The sequence below is a fragment of the Melitaea cinxia genome, chromosome 29 (genome assembly GCF_905220565.1).
Source record: "Melitaea cinxia chromosome 29, ilMelCinx1.1, whole genome shotgun sequence".
Classification (NCBI taxonomy): Eukaryota; Metazoa; Arthropoda; class Insecta; order Lepidoptera; family Nymphalidae; genus Melitaea; species Melitaea cinxia.
Genome location: NC_059422.1, coordinates 4,063,698 through 4,086,207, shown reverse-complemented (window position 1 = coordinate 4,086,207; position 22,510 = coordinate 4,063,698). Strand labels below are relative to the sequence as shown.

General features: G+C 33.4%; 1 protein-coding gene across 1 annotated transcript; it reads right to left on the bottom strand.

The window, feature by feature from the left end:
* Nucleotides 1-17,495: 17,495 nt before the first annotated feature.
* On the bottom strand, nt 17,496-18,947 carry LOC123667744. The gene has a single exon (XM_045601584.1). It carries the CDS (start codon nt 18,945-18,947, stop codon nt 17,496-17,498), a length of 1,452 nt encoding a protein of 483 aa, XP_045457540.1.
* Between the last annotated feature and the right edge of the window lie 3,563 nt (nt 18,948-22,510).

Sequence of the window (22,510 nt, the reverse complement as noted above, 5' to 3'; positions counted from 1 at the left end):
TTTTATACGAATTAAAATTATTAATATGTGGGTTATAAAACTTAAGCAGCTTATATAGTTTCTGTTTTTTAAGACTTCTATTATAACTTTTATTCTATTTTTTAATTAATTTTTTGCTAATTTTATTGCATATATTATGTAAAATTTAGCTGTTTTTTATAATGTAAGTTTTTTTTTTTGGAAAGTTTGTCGGAAACTATACACGGTTTAAATTTATTCAGCATAATAAACGATTTAATCTAGAGATTATAAATGCTATTGTAGTCTTAGGAGATAAACTTTCACTCTATTATAATATCTATAAGTATATTTTGGTCTTTATAAAATATTTGGATTATATTATAATAAAAGCTTACGAATAATGTAAACTTGTTAGAGGATTAAAAAAGACCCCGAAGTTTTAAAAAATGTCTGAACAATCAAATTGTATTGTATTACAATACCATTTTTTTTTCTAAAGTATTTTCCAGAATACTCAAAATCAAAAACAATCTTCCTCTCTACCTAGTTAAATTAAAATTTTAGACAATATACCCAAAGTATATCAGTATTAAATAAATTGTAACAAATTATGACACATTTGTTTATTATTAATAAGCTTCGAATCTTTTGAATTAAAAAAAAATACCGCCATGTGTTTCTACTTACTATTCCTAAATTACTTACATTACTAAATTTTTTAATAATCTCTAATTTAATATATCTTAGATATTTACAACAAAATTAGGTTTTAACATTGATATGATCTATAAAATTTAGGTTTCAAACGAAAATGTACTAAAACTAATACAAAATCATCGATAATAACTATGTTCAAGTACGTTCGCTCAGCTCAGTACTTAGTCTAAGTACTTAAAATACTAGTTTTAGGTTAGCGTGCGTCGAGGACGCCGAGAATGAACTATTGAATGAATGAAAAATTGAATGATTACTTTTTTTGTCATTTACATAAGGTAGCGGTCATTATGTACACTTTTTTAATTTTTTAATTTCGAATTATTTTAGTTTTCTATCCATAATAATTTTTTTTATTTGTCTTTAGTTAAAGGTATAATTTGAATAGTATTTGAGACTTAATGCCCAAGGTTATATAAATAGATTTTTTTAGTTATTTTTATTGTTATTTATATAATTATATTTAATGTAACAATATATTATTTAAATAATGATATATTAGATAATAACACGTCAACCTAATCCATTCACATCGACCTAGAAACGAAACAAACAAAATAGTAAACTATGAAAAAGAATTATCTCTTAAAACAAATAGTTTAAAAAATGCCCTTCAGTCCCGAAAGAGAAAAATAAATATTTCCCAAGAGTTTCCTAACATCGGGCATCTCTTTCCAACGCAAGGTCGCGTGCTATAGCTCTCTTGCTCGCACAATATGCAACACATCTCTGCAACTAGAGACCTTGATAATTGCAAGTTTCGTGATAGATAATAATTTGTATACGGGTAATTATGCAGGCCTTTGAAATTAAAAAAAAACACCCATAGAATATTTCTGTCCAAATAACCAATTATCATCAGTCAAAAGAGAAAATCAAAAATACCCATTTACGAAATAAATTAGTATACGACGGACGAACAACCTTAAATATTATTACTCACATTAATTACGATTTTTGACAATCCGTTTTGACACTTAAAAAGAAGTTTAAAACACTGGCCGAAACTGTTGTCAAATTAAAATTGTCAAATTACAAATATAACTTGTCAGTGCGTATGACGTATTCCTGTTCGAATTTTGAAAGTTTCGGCGCGAATGCGGCCGCGCGCGCGCCTTCTGCAACACCAACTGAATTTTGTAAGCGCGTACGAAACTAAAGGCAGGCGAAGGTACGGCCGATTCTAAGTTCTCTGTTGGACACGAAAATATGTTTATTTGTAATACTTTGATAGTATGACAAACAAAATGATTATTATGAAAATAAGGGTAGTTATGTTTTCTAGTTTAAGTTGTCTTCTTGTTTAAAAGATGGTTGACATTGAAATTTTCGACACATTTTTTTACATAATAATATTAATACATTTTAAACAACAAATAGACACGACTAGCCTTAACATTCAAATAAATTCTCTAAAAAATTAAACACGTAAAAAAGAAAATAGACCTTCATATTACCTAACTATCTTAAGATTAAAATATTTTACTAAGATTGTATTTCCAATCAACCTTCTTACCATCACTGTACTGACAGAACTTTGTCTAAAACTGAAATTAAACCACAGATAAAACAATAAAATCCCAAAGCCATCACACAGTAATGACCAATGGAGCATAATAATGACACAAATGATTTTTTAAAGCCCTTCTGTAAAATTTTTTTCGCGTGTTAGCCCTTACATACCCTTTATAAAAACATGCAAAATCCATTGAGCTGAACAGGGCGGACCGGTCAGGGGTTGAGGGTTGGAACGAGGGGTCAAGATCAATACAACCCTGTATGACGACATGTTATAATTAGACTGGTTTGGAGATCGCAGCATCCTTTCAGAGGAAGCTTTAGCTATACTTAAATTTATATTCATCTAAATATATAAAAATCAATCGCCAAAATGTACGTACGCGCATGATTTCCGAACAACTCGACTGCACGAAATTGTATATTTTTTGGTTTGAACGTTATTGTTGGGAAAAGGTTTCTATAATAATAATAATTGTGTTTGCAGGCAAACGAAAAAAAACCAACTTCAATTATATCGACGAGTAGTACAACGTAAGACGAAAAAGTAAATAAATACTCCAAAAGTTGTAATCAGATCTCGATGAAATTTAAATCTGATCACGTGATAAACATCTCTGATCCTTCTCCTACATGGAGAAAGAGGCCTATGCCCAGTAGGTGGATATTAAAGGCTGAAGCGTTACGTGATAAACATCGGCTTTCGATTAAATTAAAAATTATCAAAATCGGTACACCCAGTAAAAAGTTATGCGGATTTTCGAGTTTTCCCTCGATTTTTCTGGGATCCCATCATCAGATCCTGGTTCCCTTATCATGGTACCACACCAGGGATATCGCCTTTTCAAAAAAAAAGAATTATCAAAATCGGTTCATAAACGACGAAGTTATCCCAGAACATACATAAAAAATATATACATTTATATACGGTGTAATTGAGTTACCTCCTCCTTTTTTGAAGTCGGTTAAACAAATTAAAATTAATCGACATGCTTACGAAAAAGATATGGCGGTACGAAGTTCGCCGTGTCAGCTAGTAGGCTATAAAGATTCAACTACATTGTCTGTATTCATAAAGAATAGATATACTTTAGAAACACTGAAACAATTTTGAAACGCCTGTTTGTATGGATAATTTGAAAACGTAGGCCATAAAATGTCAAGCTATGTCTACTTATACTGCAGCCAAATCAAATTTAATCACTTTTGACCCAGAAACAACATTAATTTTCAGTTCACCAGAATTCATCATCTGATCATCACTAAAGTAGAACCTCAACTGACTTCATCTATAAATAAATATAGAATTACTCGGCATACCTATCAACTTCGAGAATTATCTATGCAAATATATATATAAATAAAATATAAAAAATATTACGTAAAACATAACTATCTCACTTTGTGTTTGTTAAAAATGTGTGAAATTATTTGTTAGTTCTTAAAACTTCAGTTTTCAAGCGCTTTCTGTGCTTAAAGCTCTATCTGTGTCATTACCTATTATTTTACAACTATCGTGGCAAACAAGTTTATATGGTAAGCGAATAAGTAACAGTAACTTACGGACGCTTGTGATAGCAGTAACTTACGGACGCTTGTGATAGTAGTAGTGTCTCAATAGCGTTGTGACTCTACGACGTAAAAAAATAACTCGTCACTACGGTTTTGAAGGTTTCCCTCGGTTACCCCGCGATCCCATCATCAGATCCTAGTTTCCTTATCGTGGTGCCATACTTGGGATATCTTCTTACCAACGAAAAAAGAATTATCAAAATCGACGACGAATATACATTAAAAAAAAAAAAAAATATATATATATATATATATATATATATATACGGTCGCATAGAGTAACCTCCTCCTTTTTTAAAGTCGGTTAAAAACTACACAAATGATTTGCCAGAAAATAAATTCAAAGTTTATGTCAAAAAGTCTTTCACGTCAAATCATATTCGGTACAAAATTAAATCCTAGTAATATCATCATTACATCATTACAGCCTATACAGTCCACTGCTGGACATAGGCCTTTACAAGTTAACGCCAAAAATAACGTGAACTCGTGTGTTTTGCCCATAGTCACCACGCTGGGCAGGCGGGTTGGTGACCACAGTACTTACTGGCTTTGTCGCACCGAAGACGCTGCTGCCCGTCTTCGGCCTGTGTATTTCAAAGCCAGCAGTTGGATGGTTATCCCGCCACCGGTCGGCTTTTTAAGTTCCAAGGTGGTTGTGGAACCTTATTATCCCTTAGTCGCCTCTTACGACACCCACGGGAAGAGAGGGGGTGGCTATATTCTTTAGTACCGTAGCCACAGAGTACTAGTAATATAGTAATATATTAAATGAGAAATTTTGATCGAAGGGTTGTTACTGAATGTAATGAAACTCGGTATATCTCAGTCTGTGAGGTATTCTGAATATCCAGCTAGGATATCCAAAATACCACACAGACTAGTTTTTATCCCGATATTCCCACGGGATCGGAATTTATGCGAGTGAAAATGAGAGGTACAGCTGGTTAAGAGACAGGTGGGGGTTCAGTAGCTGACTTTCATATAAGACATACAACTGGATTTATAATGATTGGGTTTTAAAATGAGTAACTGTGTAGTTTCTTGCCGAATCTTCGCTGCAAACTCTACATTTTCAATCGGTGGTATTAAGATATAAGTTATTATAGACTATCAGCTATACCGGTGCGAATAATACGCACAAATGCGTGAGTTGCTTAGAAATTGAACAAAAAACCGACCGTCAATCATGTTGACATTGCTTCAAAATTAAAGCCGTCAGATGGCAGCATTGTTGTATTTTGTCTCAATGTATATCTATATCGATTATTTTAATAATTATTTTACAAAAACAAAAGCAATAATACACTTTTAGTTGTTGATGCCGGTAGAACAAGCAATTGTCTATAAAATGACTAGCTGACCTGGCGAACTTCGTATCACCTTATTTTTTTCTGAAATATAATAATAACATAATATATCAAAATGAAATATAGCCTATCTTTTAAGTTGGATCAAACTGCACACGGTGTGCAAATTTGACTAAAATCGGTTAAGTAGTTTAGGAGTCCATTGAGGACAAACATTGTGACACGAGATTTATATATATTAAGATATATAATTTATGTGGAGCAATTGTGAGGTTTTTTTAAAAGGGGAGGTAAACATCCTTACACACACAACACCTTAGCGTATTAATATATACGATTATAATTTGTAAAATGACAATTCAAAAATGGGCTTAAATCCTAAAAAGGTAAGGTAGAACATGTTCGGACTATACTAATGTTGATCCTGTACAACTTCAACACCATGTTCTTGCAAATGAACAATTATTATGACTATTATTATTTTTTAATTATTTTTTTAAATATACAAGATATAATTTAAAATATTTAAGCCTAAGTGACTTAGTCATGTAGATATAAAATTAGTACTTCAATAGATAAATACTAGAAAGTAGGCGTTTCGTTAAAGGCCACTGACTCAAATTTTCTTTAAAAAACATATATAAATAATTATATTTTGCCCCTGATTAAATTTTAATCAAAACCCAAAAATCTACAATAATAACGGAAGTTCATACAAATCATCCCCTATTTCACCCTCTCAAAGTCACTTGAGCTCGGGGATGTATCAGTCAATCAGTAAGTCAGTCAGTCTGTCAATCTCACAGAGAGATCAAATAGAAATTCAGATAATAGATATTGTTATAATCAAAATAAATTGAATAATTTTTTCAACATACAAACTTCGTCATACAAAACGTCTGTTATTAAGGTAGAACCTAAACTCCTCGGTAATTGGGTCTTACAAAACAAATAAGAATTTTACAATTCGAACCAACAGTTCCTGATATTTGTGAGTGAAACAAACAAATGAACATTTAAGGTATATATATATATATATATATATATATATATATATATATATATATATATATATATATATATATTATTAGTATAGATAATACACCTAAACCAGCACAGACAACTCTGCTAATGGGCATGTGAAAAACTGGTTCACCATCAGAGTAGCAGAATAACAGTTTCTGACATATATTGTTTTCCAATGTTTATGGGAATTTCACTCATTATAATTAAACAACTTTTTCGATTTTATCGCGGTTTATTGGGTCTAAATGCCCGACGGTGCATGGACCATGGTTGTCGCCATGGAGGGTTTTCCCGTGACCATGGTTGCTGTAAAGTATCCGAAAAGACGGACATTTAAATAACTTAATAAACAGCGATAGAATCCGAAAAAGTTGTTTTATTATTCTAACGTATTTTCAACACCTATTTTATATCTATTTGATGTAAGTTTTACTAGATCCATACTAATATTATAAAAATAAAAGATTTCATTTATATTTACTTTGAATACATAAACTCGAAAAATATTAAAACTATTTTGAAAATTCTTACACACTAGGAAAACGCTTAACAACTGCTCTGGTGTTGTGGTGCGAGTGGTCGCCGTCACCGACGGTTTGCGTGTTCGATTCCCGCTCGGGATAGATATTTGTATTTGTACAAATATTTCTTTCCAATTTGGATGTCTGTCCTTGTGGCTCTCTCCGCCGTGCCTCACAAGCACCTGCTGTCTGTCCCGTTTGTTATCATAAATACCTGATAGCGATCGTTACTCATAGTAAGGAACATATCCGCCAACCCGTTGTAGAGCAGTGTGGTGGATTATGCTCCAATCCTTCTACATGGAGAACTAGGTGTGCCCAGTGAGATGTAACAGGCTGAATACGAGGAAAATGCTACGTTATCACTAAATTACATAGGCTATATTATAGCGGGAGAAAACTGAACAGCCAAAATCTTGTAATCCACGGGCGAAATTGCCAACGGAAAGCTAGTAGGGAAATAGTGACGTACATATCTTAATAGGAGAAAATCAAACTGACATAAACGTAAATGTGTTTGCTCGCAAAGGAAAAATCCGCCTTCAGTTACATCGATAAGTAATACAACGTGGGTAGACCAAAAAAATAGTCAATTAATTACGCAATAATAGATATAACTCAAAAAGTACTTATCAAATCTCGATCAAATTTGGATAGGACTACATGACAAGCTCCACCTTTCGATTATAGAAGAATCATCGAAATCGGTTCACCTAGTAAAAAGCTATTAGGTTCCTCCTCCTTTTTTGAAGTCAATTTAAAATCGCGTAGACACAGAAGCTAGTATTGAAGTAGTGACTGAAATATGTTTTTTGAACTACGGGCATATCCTGACCAAAGTCTGGAGCAGCCCGACTTGGGAAGTACCTCGACCTTACAGAAGATTACAACTAAATCGTTTTTTTTTTATGTCACTAGGTCGGCAAACAAGCGTACGGCTCACCTGATGGTAAGCGATTACGTAGCTTATAGACACCTGCAACACCAGAAGCCTCGCAAGCGCGTTGCCGACCCAATCCCCAATCCCCCCAGGAGCTCTGGTCACCTTACTCACCAACAGGAACACAATACTGCTTGAAAACAGTATTATTTTGCTGTGATCTTCTGTAAGGTCGAGGTACTACCCCAGTCGGGCTGCTCCATATTTTGAGCAGGAAATTCCTGCTGTGCCCTACCAGTGTTTTTGTAGTGAGTTAGGTGACTATACGGCAACGCGCTTGCGATGCTTGTGTTGCACGGCATAGGCTACGATAATCGCTTACCATAAGGTGAGCCGTACGCTTGTTTACCAATCTAGTTGTATAAAAAAAACCGCGGAACGCGTCTGCTTACACACGAAGACGGTTTCTGTAACGATCACACGGTAACCTAGTTTCGAGTGATAACGCTGATAGCTTATCACAGCCGTATCTCGGTCAACGAACGATAACAAACTGCGCTTAAAAAGAAATATTTGGCGGCGCTCGCGGGGAACGGGAGGTTTCGTTGAAAACTATCTTAGACAATGATATTGTAATTAAACCAAAATAATAAGACTAAGTATAATTGTGTTTGCTCGCAAACGAAAAAAAACCGACTTCAATTACATAGACAAGTAAATATAACGTAAGTTGACGAAAAAAATTAACAAACGCACTATTCATTACTACGATTTTTTAGGGTTCCCCTCGATTTCTCTAGGATTCCATGATCAGATCCTTGTTTTCTTATCATGGTACCACCCCTGGGATATCTCCTTTCCAACAAAAAAAGAATTATCAAAATCGGTTCATAAACAACGAAGTTATCCCCGAACATACATTATTTATTATTATATATATACACAATCGAATAACCTCCTCCTTTTTTTTAAGTCGTTTAAAAAACGAAAAAAAAAACCGACTTCAATCTACATTGGCTAGTAATTATTTGACTTTTTTCGCCTACGTCCGTCGTATAACTTATCGACAAGTATGACGTAAATTATAGTCGGTTTTGTTTATATTTTGTTGAGTGTTACAATGGGAGAAATAAAAAATAATACCAATGTATTATTAATATTTAGAAATTTAAACATTAGTATAGAATACAGGAATAATTAACAGTAAAACAAATTGTGAAACAAAACATCGATAAATACATAAATAACACCAATAAGGTTTATAATTAAAATTATTTCTCTTTAAAATATCTGACTTAAATTTAATACAAAATTAAATTTATATGTTTTTATTTAATAATAATTTTAATGTTTACCAAAAAACAAAAATATTTATCCTAATTATTAAAAAATAAGAAGAGCCAGAATATATCGTTATATTTAATTCTAACACATAAAATCGTTAAAACTACTACGTCAATGATACAGACATAAATAACTTCGTAAACCATGACCCAACTTCTTGTGAAGGTGGTAAACACCAACCACGTGCACGACATGTTATCATTGTCATATATTCAAATAATACTGTGATAACGGAATCACTTTGGGTTTTAATACTACATATTGTTGACTACCTACTAGTGAGTCATATATTATTGTTTTATAAGCTGTCAAAGACATGGATTTTTTTTATACAACTAGGTCGGCAAACAAGCGTACGGCTCACCTGATGGTAAGCGAGTACCGTAGCTTATAGACGCCTGCAACACCAGAAGCATCGCAAGCGCGTTGCCGACTCAATCCCCAATCCCCCCAGGAGCTCTTGTCACCTGACTCACCACAGGAACGCAACATTGGTTTAGAGTAATGTTATCTAATTAACAATTGTTAAGTTTTCTGGAATTTTCTGCGAAACCCTTTCAATTTTTATTCCGTGAGAACCTTCTACAAACTATTATTGACGACGCGTTGGCGCAGCAGTCATAGCACAGTGACATAAAAAAAAAACCAAAATTGATATAACTGATAATAATTATAATGTTATATTAAGAATGACACATACTATTACGTTGAAATTCCTATGAATTATAAAAAAATTATAAATATAAAACCACAAAAAAACTATAATTTCAAAGACCTCAAAACATTATGAACGCAGGTAAAACAGCGTGAATAATCTAGTATTTTACATGCCACGCATCCTTTAATATCACCAATATATTTTACCTATTTATAAAAATAAAAAAACCTACAAATTCAGCTATTTATTTGAATACGATGCAGTTTCTTTGTAATGTAACTAGAGACAGTTGACGCGTTACATAAGCTTGCATTACACTGCATCCATAACCAGCTCGCTTTTACACGTAACTAGCTACTGCGCGTGACTTCGGTTGCTTTGAAATTCCATCCAGTAATTATTTTTATTCTGTCTCATCTATTCTATACATTTATCTATCTTTGTTCTCAAACAAAAAAAAAATGAACTCCAATTTACAGCGACAAGTATAGTATGAAACACATTATTAGAGACAAGCGACACGCAACGACGACGGACAGTTGCTAGTTACTGAATTACAAAGATAGAAAAATTAAAATATGTTGCTTAAATAATATGGTTAATAAATAAAGCGATAAAAAATAGCCTGTGTTCATCAGGGATAATGCCGGCTTCTAATGCTAAAAGAATTTTTCAAATCGGTCCAGTAGTTTCAGAGCCTATTCGAAACAAACAAACAAACAAATCTATCCTCTTTATAATATTAGTATAGACAACTCCTAAACTCGGCAGATTTCGTTCTAATTTAAATGGGACCAGACGATAATCACAAGATTTCTAATAAAAAAAAGTTTCATCAAAATCGGTACCAGTAAAAGTTGCGTAGCACATAAAAATATAATCGAATGGAAAATCTTATAAATATATGTTGCTGTAATATATCTGTGTCAAATTTCTTCCAAATGTATTTAGCTGTCGTTATTAAATAATGATCATAAATAAAAACTATCGCGTTCATAGTAAACATGTCTTAGCTAGCTTTATGATAGAGCTAAAATATACTTATAGATCTCTATAATCAACTAAAAATTACTAGATTGGACTAGCTGGTAACACTACATAATGTAGTTTACATTATACAAGATTTAGAAATAATGACATTTTTATTTTTATTTTTATGATTGCCTTTTCGTTTAACGCATCTTTTTAACCGACTTCCAAAAAAGGAGGTTCTCAATTCGATTGTATTTTTTTAATGTATGTCACTTCAGAATTTTTGACTGGCTCAACCGATTTCGACAAAAAAAAAATTTAATCGAAAGGTGGTGCGTGTCATTTGTTCCCATTTAAATTTATTTGAGATCTAACAGTTGTTACTTTTCGAGTTATATCTAATGATGCGTTTTTTACTTGACAATTTTTTCGTCGACCTACGTTGTATTATACCGCATAACTTTTTACTGGGTGTACCGATTTTGATTATTTTTAATTTAATCAAAAGCTGATGTTCATAATTTGGTCAACCTTAAATTTCATCGAGATCTGATGACAAATTTTTGCGTAATCTTTGATAATGCGTATTTACTTGACGATTGTTTCGTCTATCTACGTTGTATTACTTGTCGATGTAATTGAAGTCGGTTTTTTTTTCGTTTGCGAATAAATACAATTATTATTAAATACTTACATAAAATCCAGCCGCCATTTTTTTTCAAAATGGAAGATGATTTTGAAGTTAAACGCTTACCTGTAACAAGGATTGTGATTAATATTATAAATTTATAATTTGAATCAAAACAAACAAAATGACAGAAAAATATTCCTCATATTTTGAGGGTGTACTCAATTATTAACTGAATTAAAAAAAACCTATCTTAAGTCGAATTAATACAAAAAAATTATTCATTTTTATCAATTAGTATTATTGACTATTACAATTTATTATTTAATTATATTTAAACAAATCAAACTTTAAAACGTAAACAAATAAAGACGAAATATGTGATTCAATGTTTCAAAGAACTACTAATCAATTATCATAAACAGTCGGCCTATTTAGGTCAATAAGTCGAAAGAAATGACACATGTCTGTGTTAATTACTATTACTAGTACTTCAATAGTAGAAATAGAATACTACAGGAACCGACGCTACAGTACTTCTCGACGAACAAAATAAACAAGTCAACTCGTAATGGCTTAAAGCAGGTTCTAAAAGAACCTAAACTAACGGAACCGATCCCGGATTCGAGCGCACACATTAAAGAACCCAACGCGTCATTATCTCACACGTACGACATCAGCTGAGCGCTAAGTGTGTCAGTAGCGGTCTTGCAACGGTACAAGCGAAAAAAAATACGTCCGCTATTCGATAACAGATGGCGCTGTTTTACCGTAACGAGAAAAATCTCTTTATTTTTATTGGAATCGCATTACGTTATAATTGTATAATTAAATACGATGCATAGACTCACGGTCCAACGCACGATTAGACAGAATATAGGTCAAAGATAAGAACACTTCAGTACAGACAACTGTATCAGTGATTTATCTATAATAAATTATTTACGACATATTATGTGCATTTATAATAACAATTATTTTGATTAATAATAAATATTATTATTAGTTAGTACTGACTCCACTAGATGTCAATACTTTAACGTTTGGTTTCACAATTTACAATGTTACATCGAAGAGGTTCTTACCGAAGTACAGTTAAAACTAGTTGTTTTATGTGTCACCTCCTTTACTCTTCCATCCGTAAGATGGCGCTAACTTAATATATAATATTGTAAATTCGTAGAATTACATGTAAAATATTATTAATATAATACAAACGAGAATAATTTTAACTGAACTCAATGCAAAAAAAATGTCTCTAAAATTTAATTGTGGTAGGATTCTCACCCGCATCGGATAACCTCCACTTTTCTTTGCAACCCTATAATTACATTGACGAAATATTATATTATAAATGACACAACTAAAAGCCATAATTTTAGTAGTTTTAGCTTTAACATATTTATAAAAATGTATAATATGTTCTTTCATATTTCATCACATTTTTATCAATTAGTTACTAGAAGTTCTAGATCAGATTCCCAGAAGGCTAGTAATTGTTTTTTTTTTTTTTTTTTTTTAAATGTTGTTTTTAATTTCTTTATGGCAGAAATTTACAGATTATTAAAAAACCTTTATTACTGTAATCCCTTAAATATTGACGTCAAAATGGCGCTAAGGAGTTTTTATTAACTCTATATTTTTCGACAATTCTTAATAATTTGTACTTATGTACAACTATAAAATTAAGGAAATTTTTATAGGCGAGTTTGAAATCACTGATCTCTTGAAATATTGGTCTAAAAGCAGCAACTTAGTTTTCTAACGAAGGTCATAGGCGATAAAACATCACGTTACGACTCATGCACCTACCAGTTACTATAAACGTGTGATACTACCATTTTAAGTCAATTATATTTTGACTTTTACATACAAACACATGTATAGATTGTTAGATACATTGTACCTAAAAGGGATCTCAGCGATGTATTAATAACGCGGCGTTTATAGGACGATGAGACGTATCGATCGTGAAGCGCTAATCATTCGTTAATTAAATATGGTTGGCTAGTAATTATTTTAAGGATATTGAGGTGGTCGCGGTAACACTAACGTTTATGTTTGCGGCAACTGCTCGTTTTACTGTTTTACTCATACTATGCTGTTATATAGTCTATGTTACTGCCGAATAATGTAGTTATCCATTGAAGATTATATTACGAGATTGTTTGGTTGATTCAGCTCGTAATATCTCACTGCTGGGCATAGGCTTCTTTCTCCATGTGGGAGAAGGGTCAGAGCTTGATCCATCACTCTGCTCCATCGCAGGATGGCGGATATATTTCCTTTTATAAGTAGCGGTCGGTATCAGGTGTCTGTGATAACAAACCGACATCTTAACGCACTCTCCGAGGCACGGGGGAAACCCACAATGTCTGCTAGATGTGAAACAAACATTTGTGCAAATACAAATATGCACCGAGAACGGAAATGGAACCCGTAACCACATACACTGTAGGTGTTACACGCAGAGAAATTCAGAGTTTAAAAAAAAAAAAAAACAATTATGTTTTTCTCTTTTTAAATTTAATCTTATCAATACAGACTCGAATGAGGTAAAGGGAGTTGTTATAAGGATAAATATCAGTAAAAAGGTTTTTTTTTTTTTTTTTTTAATCTTTATTTTTTTTATAGAGGGTTTGTTCACAGGTTGAACATGCCACCCTCATTTTTACACACTAAATCTTACACACGACGCTTAAGATATATCTGTACAATTTTATATACTTTTTTTGCTTCTTCGCTAAGAGGAAAAGCTAGGATAGTATTATGAACCCCTATGTTACTACGTGTTACATTGTATTTTGTGTAAAAAACCTCTCTCTCGGCTTCAATCCGGACACATTCAGTCAAAATGTGATGGACATCTTCTGTTCTTTCGCACTCCGTGCAATTTGGCGAAGTTATCTTTCCCATAAGAAAAGCAAATGCATTAAGGGGAATGTGTCCCGATCGAAGTCTGAAGGCAATAACAAGATCAGACCTGCTCATCTTTGCATCATCAAACCATGGGCGAGTAAATATACTAGGTTGGATAGTCTTATACCATACTCCTTTTGTCCGCGAACGTTCATCAAAATACTCCTTCCAAATGTAATGACATCTCTTCTTAATAACATGTAACATGTCAGAGTATAGTGGTAAACAATCACAAACAATACCCTCAGAACAAGCTTCTTTCGCCAGTACATCCACCACCTCATTGTATTCTATACCAACATGAGCAGGTATCCATTGTATAATAACTTTTATCCTTTCGCTATTCATTTTACATAGTAAATTTAAAATAGTATAAGCCAATGGAATGCCACGCCCTCCATACGTACAACTAATTAAATGTTGAAGAGCACTTTTTGAGTCACTAAAGATTACAAAAGTTTTCTCATATAATGATTCAATATAAGACAAAGCTTCCAAAATAGCAAATAATTCAGCGTACATTACCGAAGTTATACAATTAATCTTAAATTTAGCGAAAGAGTCTAATTGTGGATCATAAAAAGCTGCTCCTATGTAATCGTTTTCCTTGGAGCCATCGGTATATATTTGATAGAAGCCAGAGTACATAGAAGATATATACTGTTCACTTATACATTTTATCGAATTTAAGCTATAACATTTCTTCGCGTGTTTTAAATTATTAACGGTAGTTCTAATCACAGGAGATAAATCCATACTGCCTATCCATGTATCCAACGAGAACATACCCAAGACTGTACTATTTTGAATTGGTAACTCGAGCAATGTTTGATAAACTGAAACTAGTAACGGTTTTTTCTTATGTAACCAATAAGGACTCTGACAATGATCATTTAATGATGATATGATTTGAATTAAGCCGTAGCTATCAAAAGACTTTAATTTTAACAAAAACTTTCCCGCCAAAAAATATCTCCGTACGCGTAAAGGCTGTAAGTTAACCTCACATTCCATCACATGAATAGCAGTAGTTCTTAAAAACCCACCAATTACTCTCATACATTGGTTTTGAATTCTATCTAATTTGTTAAGATGTACCTGAGCACTATTGTCATAAAGAAAATTTCCATAGTCTATTCTACTCCTTATTATAGAAATATATAGACGCCTCAAATATTTTGGGTGCACCCCCCAACCTGGTCCCGCTAAAATTTTAAATACATTAATTAATCTTACGCAATTACGTTCCAATTCGTTTATATGTTTAACCCAACGTAGTGAGTGATCCATCCAAACACCCAAATACTTAAAACTATCTACAACTTGTAACTTCTGATTATTAATTTTTATATCAACACTATTTTTATTAAATCCTCTTCTAAATAAACATATTTTACTTTTCGATACAGATATGTCAAGACCAATTTGAGAAAGTAACTTAACTATTAAGTTTACAGCAAATTGTAACGATTCGGCCGCCTGATGAATGTGATTAGATCTGGTATACAACACAAAATCATCCGCGTATTGTGAAATTGAAACTACATTGCAGAGCCTTTTACAAATATGTGCTGTTATAATATTAAATAGCAACGGAGATAAAGGATCACCCTGTGCCAAGCCACGGTTGGTCTGTCTAGTGATCGTGTAATTATCCCCTCGAATTGTTAACCATCTTTGCTGAAGAAAATTCCAAATATAGCTGCTAATCCTAGCACCAACATTCAAACCATCCAAACACTTTACTAAGCTAATCAACTCAATATTATTGTAAGCATTATCTACATCAATAAAACATGCAACAGTAGTTTGTTTTTCAGTAAATCCGCATTGAATATCGCTTACAACAGCAGACAGATTCAGTAAAGTCGATTGATTTTTCCTAAAACCCGTAGAACAATTTGCTATGATTTTATTTTTCTCAATAAACCATTCTAGTCTTTTGACTAGAATGTTATGAAAAATTTTACATACACACGATATCATTGATATTGGCCTCAGAGAAGAAACCAACCGACAATCTCGTCCGGGTTTTGGTATCGGTATAATCGTAATATCCCGCCATTGATTCGGTATGAAATTTGAACTAAAAATACTATTATATAACTTTAATAAGATTCTTTTTCCGTTTTCTGGTAAAAAATTAAGCATAGAATATGTAACTTCGTCAAATCCGGGAGAAGTGTCCTTACGTTTTAAACATTTTTCTAACTCTTGCATTGTAATTTCAGATTCTAAAATTGTATTTTTTGAGATAAAACTAGGGGCTTGTGAACTAACATAATCAGGAGTTAAAGAGTTTAGCAGTTCTGTTGCCAAATTACTACTAATAAACCTTTTATCATTAGATATCCCTTTAAACCAACGCATCTTACAATAAACTTCATTTTGAGTAGACGTTTCATCTAATGAAGAACAAAAAGATTTCCACGATTTATTAAGGCATCGGCGCATCAATCTCTGGGTACAAGTAATCTTTTGTTGAAGAACTTTTAGCTTTTCTGGGGTTGGATTTCTACGAAATTTTGAAAGAGCCAGACGACGTTCTGCTACAGATTTTGAAAGTGTCACATCCCAATAATGTCTCGGAATGAATTTTGTACTAGGGTTATTATTAGTCTTTATATATGGAATATACGAGTTAGCTGCTAGGTTCAACAGGTCAATAAAAGCGTCGTAAGAATGTTGTAAATTATCTCTGATCATAAAATTTGAAAAAAGGTTTTCTAACATATTTCTATATGACTGCCAGTCCGCATTTTTATAGATTCTACGTTTAGTGTTATTAAAAATTGCTTTAATAATCGTGGATATTTTAATAAAACGATGGTCGCTACCTTAAGTTTCATTTAAGACATTCCATTTAAAATTTAACGCAACATCTGAAGAGATAAAAGATACATCCGGAGAAGTTGATTGTAAGGTACCGTTAACTAATTTGATTCGGGTTGCTTCCAGGTTATTAAGACTTACGAAATTACTGTCTAGTGCTGCATCAAATATTTGAATGCCTCTTTGATCAGATTTGGTTGACCATGTTGTATGGTGACCATTAAAATCGCCTAATATTAAGGTTTTCATTTTCGATATATTAAACACGGAATTCCAATCAGCCTGGGAAGTATTAACAGAAGGGGAAGAATATAAAGAAATTACGTTTTCAATTTTATCACAGTTAAAGATCCTAATGTGTACAACTTCTATTCCTGGGTTAGTCGTATTAATAACACATATTTGAGATTTAATAGACCTGTGAGTAAAAATTGCGACACCTCCATATCCGTCAGCACGATCTTGGCGCGCGATATTATAGCCTTTAATTTTGAGTGTACTTTCAGGAACTAACCACGATTCACTAACAACAGCAATATGAATTTTCTCCTGTATTAGTAAATTTTCAAATGATAGCAATTTGGGCCGGAGGCTTTGGGCATTCCACTGGATTATATTTAGCTTAACCAATTTACTCGTGTTATCCATCTTTAAAATAATCTAAAATACATTTCAACAATGGCCAGTCCGCAACGTTATCAACAACTAATAAAATTAACCACTCAATACACAACTTAATTATTGTTCTTATTTTGTCTGGCATTGTGACATCTCTTATAAACAACATATCCTTGACACGAGAAATGAGCTCACCGAAAGAAATGTTCCTTGATCTATTTGTTTCAGATTCTGAGTTTCTGAAGTCCTGGTTCGTAAGAAGTTCTTCGTTGTCTGAAACTATTTCACATTGAGAAGTATAATCGAAATTGTGATGTTTGCGTTGCTGTTTTTGTTTGTGCTCATTTGTAAGTTTTCTTGTTGGCTTCGATTTATGTCCTTTAGATTTTAACGCTTCTGCGAATGAAAATGCAGGAGTAGACGTACTTTGAGCACAAGGCAATGGTGTATCAGTGCTTAGTGGTAGGTTTTGGGGTAATTCCTGTTGTTGTGAGTGTTCAAAGTTCATCTCTTCACTATCTTCTTGTGAGGGAGCAACATAAATAGTTAAGGCCTTCCGATAGGTGCAATTAAACTCACTCATGATCTCTCTCAATTTTTTTTCTTTCAAATAGTGGGAACATGTTTTGGAAAGCGCCATATGGTTCCCTTTACAGTTCACACACCTGAATGAAGTAGTTTCACAATTAGGGTGATTATTGCCACATTTTGGACAAATAACTTTTTTTGATGGGCATCTTTTTGTAATGTGACCAAACTTCCAACACTGTGCACACTGGGTCACTGGAAATATGTATCGTTCGACTTTTATTCTTAGGCCTTCTACAAATACAAATGGTGGAATATACGCACCTTTAAAACATAGTCTTACGGCTTCGCTAGGTATCCAGCGTTTATCCTCTGTTGGACCTCTCTTATTCAGACGACTTACAGCAATTAATTTGGCTGGCTCATTGCATGATATATTATTCAAAATCATTTCATCTGTTAAATCCAAATCAACATATTTTATAATACCGTACGACAAACTTCTCTCCATCGACCTTTGCATTCGCCATCCCTTATTTAACAGTACTTGGCAATGCTCTAACTTATCTGCACTAACTTCATTGATAAGATCTACTCTTATTTTGTATGGATTAATATATTTTACTCTAATAATATCTTGAATACTATTTTCTTTTAAAATTTTAGCAAAAGCAAACTGTTTTGGCATAACTTCCGTGTGTGATATATATATTTCAATTGTTTCACTTTCTTTCAATTTTTTACCCTTTCTTTCAACTGTAATCCATTCACTTTCACTCTCATTTCTTACTCTTTTAAATGATCTTTCCATTTGTTCGCCGTCTTCATCTTGGTAATACGCCCCTGTCTCCGTCGCTAACATTTTTTCGTTTATTATATCGTTGCTCGGCTTGTTTATAATAACAACGTCCTCCACATTCATATTGTTATTCTCATTTTCATTCATAATGCCTTACTAATAAGTAAGCAATTTGCATGGCGGCCCGTAGGACGGGTCGGACCTCGCTCGCTGAGGCGAGGCGCAAAAAAAAATAGTTGCATCGACCGCGTAAACAAAGGACTGCGATAACACTCTGCGTTATAAAAACACGGCTTACTCGTGCGCATGCCGCTACGAAACTGTAAAAAGGTTTTAACGAGCCAATTAAAACTTTACGATGTCTCATTTGTCCGTCAATTTTGTCATTTGAAGAAAAGAAAAGCATAAAAATGTTGATAATTTTTACAGGAGTAATAATGATTCTTTAGTAAGTAAACCTGCTTTAGTTCTCTTTTTTCTTTCTTTTCTTATATATTAGAAACGATTTGCCCGGACAGACTTCGTTCTATCAAAAGTAAATAGTTTTTTTTGTTTTTTTTTTTAATAAATTAGTTGAATTGGTCGAGCCATTCTCGAGTTATGCGCTTAGCTAAATTGGTCGAGCCATTCTCGTGTTATGCGCTTAGCAACATTCATTTTTATTTATATAGATATAATAAGTGTGTACTGTAACATAGCCTTCTTCGGTAAACGGACTATCAACATAAAACGAATTCAAACCAGCAGTTCCTGAGATTAGCGCGCTTAAAGAAACAAGCTTTTTAACTTAATAATATTGGTATAGATGTTTAGATGTATGTTTTTTTAAGCTTCAGCGACGCGCTGACTAAACGGGCATTGGGTGTTGATCGTGGGCTCGATCCCCGCACATGGCATACATTTGTATCGGTCATACAGATGTTTGTCGTGGTCTGGACGTTTGTACACAACACACAATAATGTATGTGTTTACGGACCCTCGACACAGAAAAAAATCCCAGAGGGCTTTTATTTATTTATATTGTTTAATTGTAATAAATTTTTGACAAATTTTGATAAGATAACAAGTCAAATTAACGTCGAAACAAAAATATGGCGGTACGAGGTCTGTTGATACACCTATACTAATATTATAAAGCTGAAGAGTTTGTTTGTTTTGAACGTGCTAGTCGGAAGAAGTACTTGTTCGAATTGAAAAATTCTTGTTCTGATAGATAGTAATTTTACCGAGAAATTATACGGTATATATATATATTTGCATATTATTTCAATATACATATAGTTTTACGATGTCAGTTCCTCAAATTAACACGAATGGAATAGTATACATAAACTTCAAAGCATCAGACGTTATAGGGTCTTCTCAGATATAGTTTCAAAACAGCATGACTTGCGAACTGCAGAACAAGCTCCGCAGTACAGTTTCAATTAGAAATTCATACCTAGTAATTAGAGCTCGGCTGATTTACCTACCGACTACCGACTACCGACTACCGATAGACTGTAGTTCACGAGAGTCGGAAGTTAGTTTGTTATTTATAATAAATGTACTAACATTGCACTCTTGCTGTTTCGAAATGCTTTTAAAGCTGCTTATGTTTCATCACTTCAGCCTATCGCGGTCCGCTGCTGGACATAGGCCTCCACATGTTCGCGCCAAAAAGTGCGTGAACTCATATGTGTTGCCCATAGTTACCGCGCTGGGCAGGCGGGTTGGTGACCGCTTATGTTTAACTCTATATTCCGAATCAGTGGTAGCTACCACTTTTAACCATAATAAAAAAAATTATAAAATGACGATTCGATTGGGTTGTCTGGAAGAAATAGCAAATTTTTTTTTTTATGTCACTAGGTCGGCAAACAAGCGTACGGCTCACCTGACGGTAAGCGATTACCGTAGCTTATAGACGCCTGCAAACCAGAAGCATCGCAAGCGCGTTACCGACCCAATCTTCAATCCCCCCAGGAGCTCTGGTCACCTTACTCACCAACAGGAACACAATACTGCTTGAAAACAGTATTATTTAGCTGTGATCTTCTGTAAGGTCGAGGTACTACCCCAGTCGGGCTGCTCCATATTTTGAGCAGGAAATTCCTGCTGTGCCCTACCTCAGTTAAAATAGCCATAAGTCCGCCCATTGTACTTCACAGTCTGTAACTGTTTTTTTAAATGTGTTTATTGTTTAAAATGTAGTTGTGATATACAATAAAGTATAAATAAATAATTGTGTTTGCTCGCAAATGAAAAAAAACCGACTTCAATTACATCGACAAGTAATACAACGTAGATCGACGAAAAAGTAGTCAAGCAACTACGCGTTATCAAAGATTACTCAAAAAGTAGTTATCAGATCTCGATAAAATTTATATGTAACCACATGATAAACATCAGCTTTCGATTAAATTAAAAATTATTAAAATCGGTACACCCAATAAAAAGTTATTGTGGATTTTCGAGAGTTTCCCTCGATTCCTCTGGGATCCCATCATCAGATCCTGGTTTCCTTATCATGGTACTAAGCTAGGGATATCCCCTTTCCAACATAAAAAGAATTATCAAAATCGGTACATCCAATAGAAAGTTATGCGGTATAATACAACGTAGGTCGATGAAAAAAGCGTCAAGTAAAAACACATTATTAGATATAACTCGAAAAGTAGTTGTTAGATCTCAAATAAATTTAAATGGGACCAATTGGCACACACCACCTTTCGATTAAAACAAAATTTGTCGAAATCGGTCTGCCCGGTCAAAAGTTCTGATGTAACATACATAAAAAAAAAAAAAAAAAAAATACAGTCGAATTGAGAACCTCCTCCTTTTTTGGAAGTCGGTTAATAAAGTAAATAAAAATTCGATGCTGCCTTTGAAGCCTACTTTAATAAAGTTATTTTTCATTTTGTTTTTGACCTTTTTACAGGTTTAATATATGAATCAAAAGTAGTTTTATGTGATCATATAAAGATATGCTAAAATTTTTAACTAAAATCAATATTTTTATATAACTGTTCTCTATATATTAATACGTGAAGCAAAAACTTTGTACCCCTATTTACGAAAATTGCTCGGACGGAGGAGTGTGAAACTTCGCATACTTATAGTTTATATAGAGGAGTGAAGAATGTTAATATTTTTTAAATTATGGTTAAAAATACATTAAATGATTAAAAAAACATTACACTCAGTACTATTTATTTGACACACACACACGCATATACTCTTTTGTTAATTATTATAGAAGTATAGTTGACAACAGAACCTTAATAATGTTCAAACTTATAATTTAAATTCGACCACTGTGCGACCGCTTGTAAATACAAATATATAATATACAAAGTTGTACACGACGTTTGTAATTATGCGTTTTGATGTTCATCCCCCTCCCAAGAGAACCTAAATAAATTTTAGGACAGTAATTACCACGGTATATCTGTGGCTAGTGGATTTAATATCTTTTTTTTTTTATGTCACTAGGTCGGCAAACAAGCGTACGGCTCACCTGATGGTAAGCGATTACCGTAGCTTATAGACGCCTGCAACACCAGAAGCATCGCAAGCGCGTTGCCGACCCAATCCCCAATCCCCCCAGGAGCTCTGGTCACCTTACTCACCAACAGGAACACAATACTGCTTGAAAACAGTATTATTTTGCTGTGATCTTCTGTAAGGTCGAGGTACTACCCCAGTCGGGCTGCTCCATATTTGGAGC

Coding starts and splice junctions, on each gene's coding strand:
- LOC123667744 (XM_045601584.1), bottom strand. CDS start 18,947: ATGAATGAAAATGAGAATAACAATATGAATGTGGAGGACGTTGTTATT.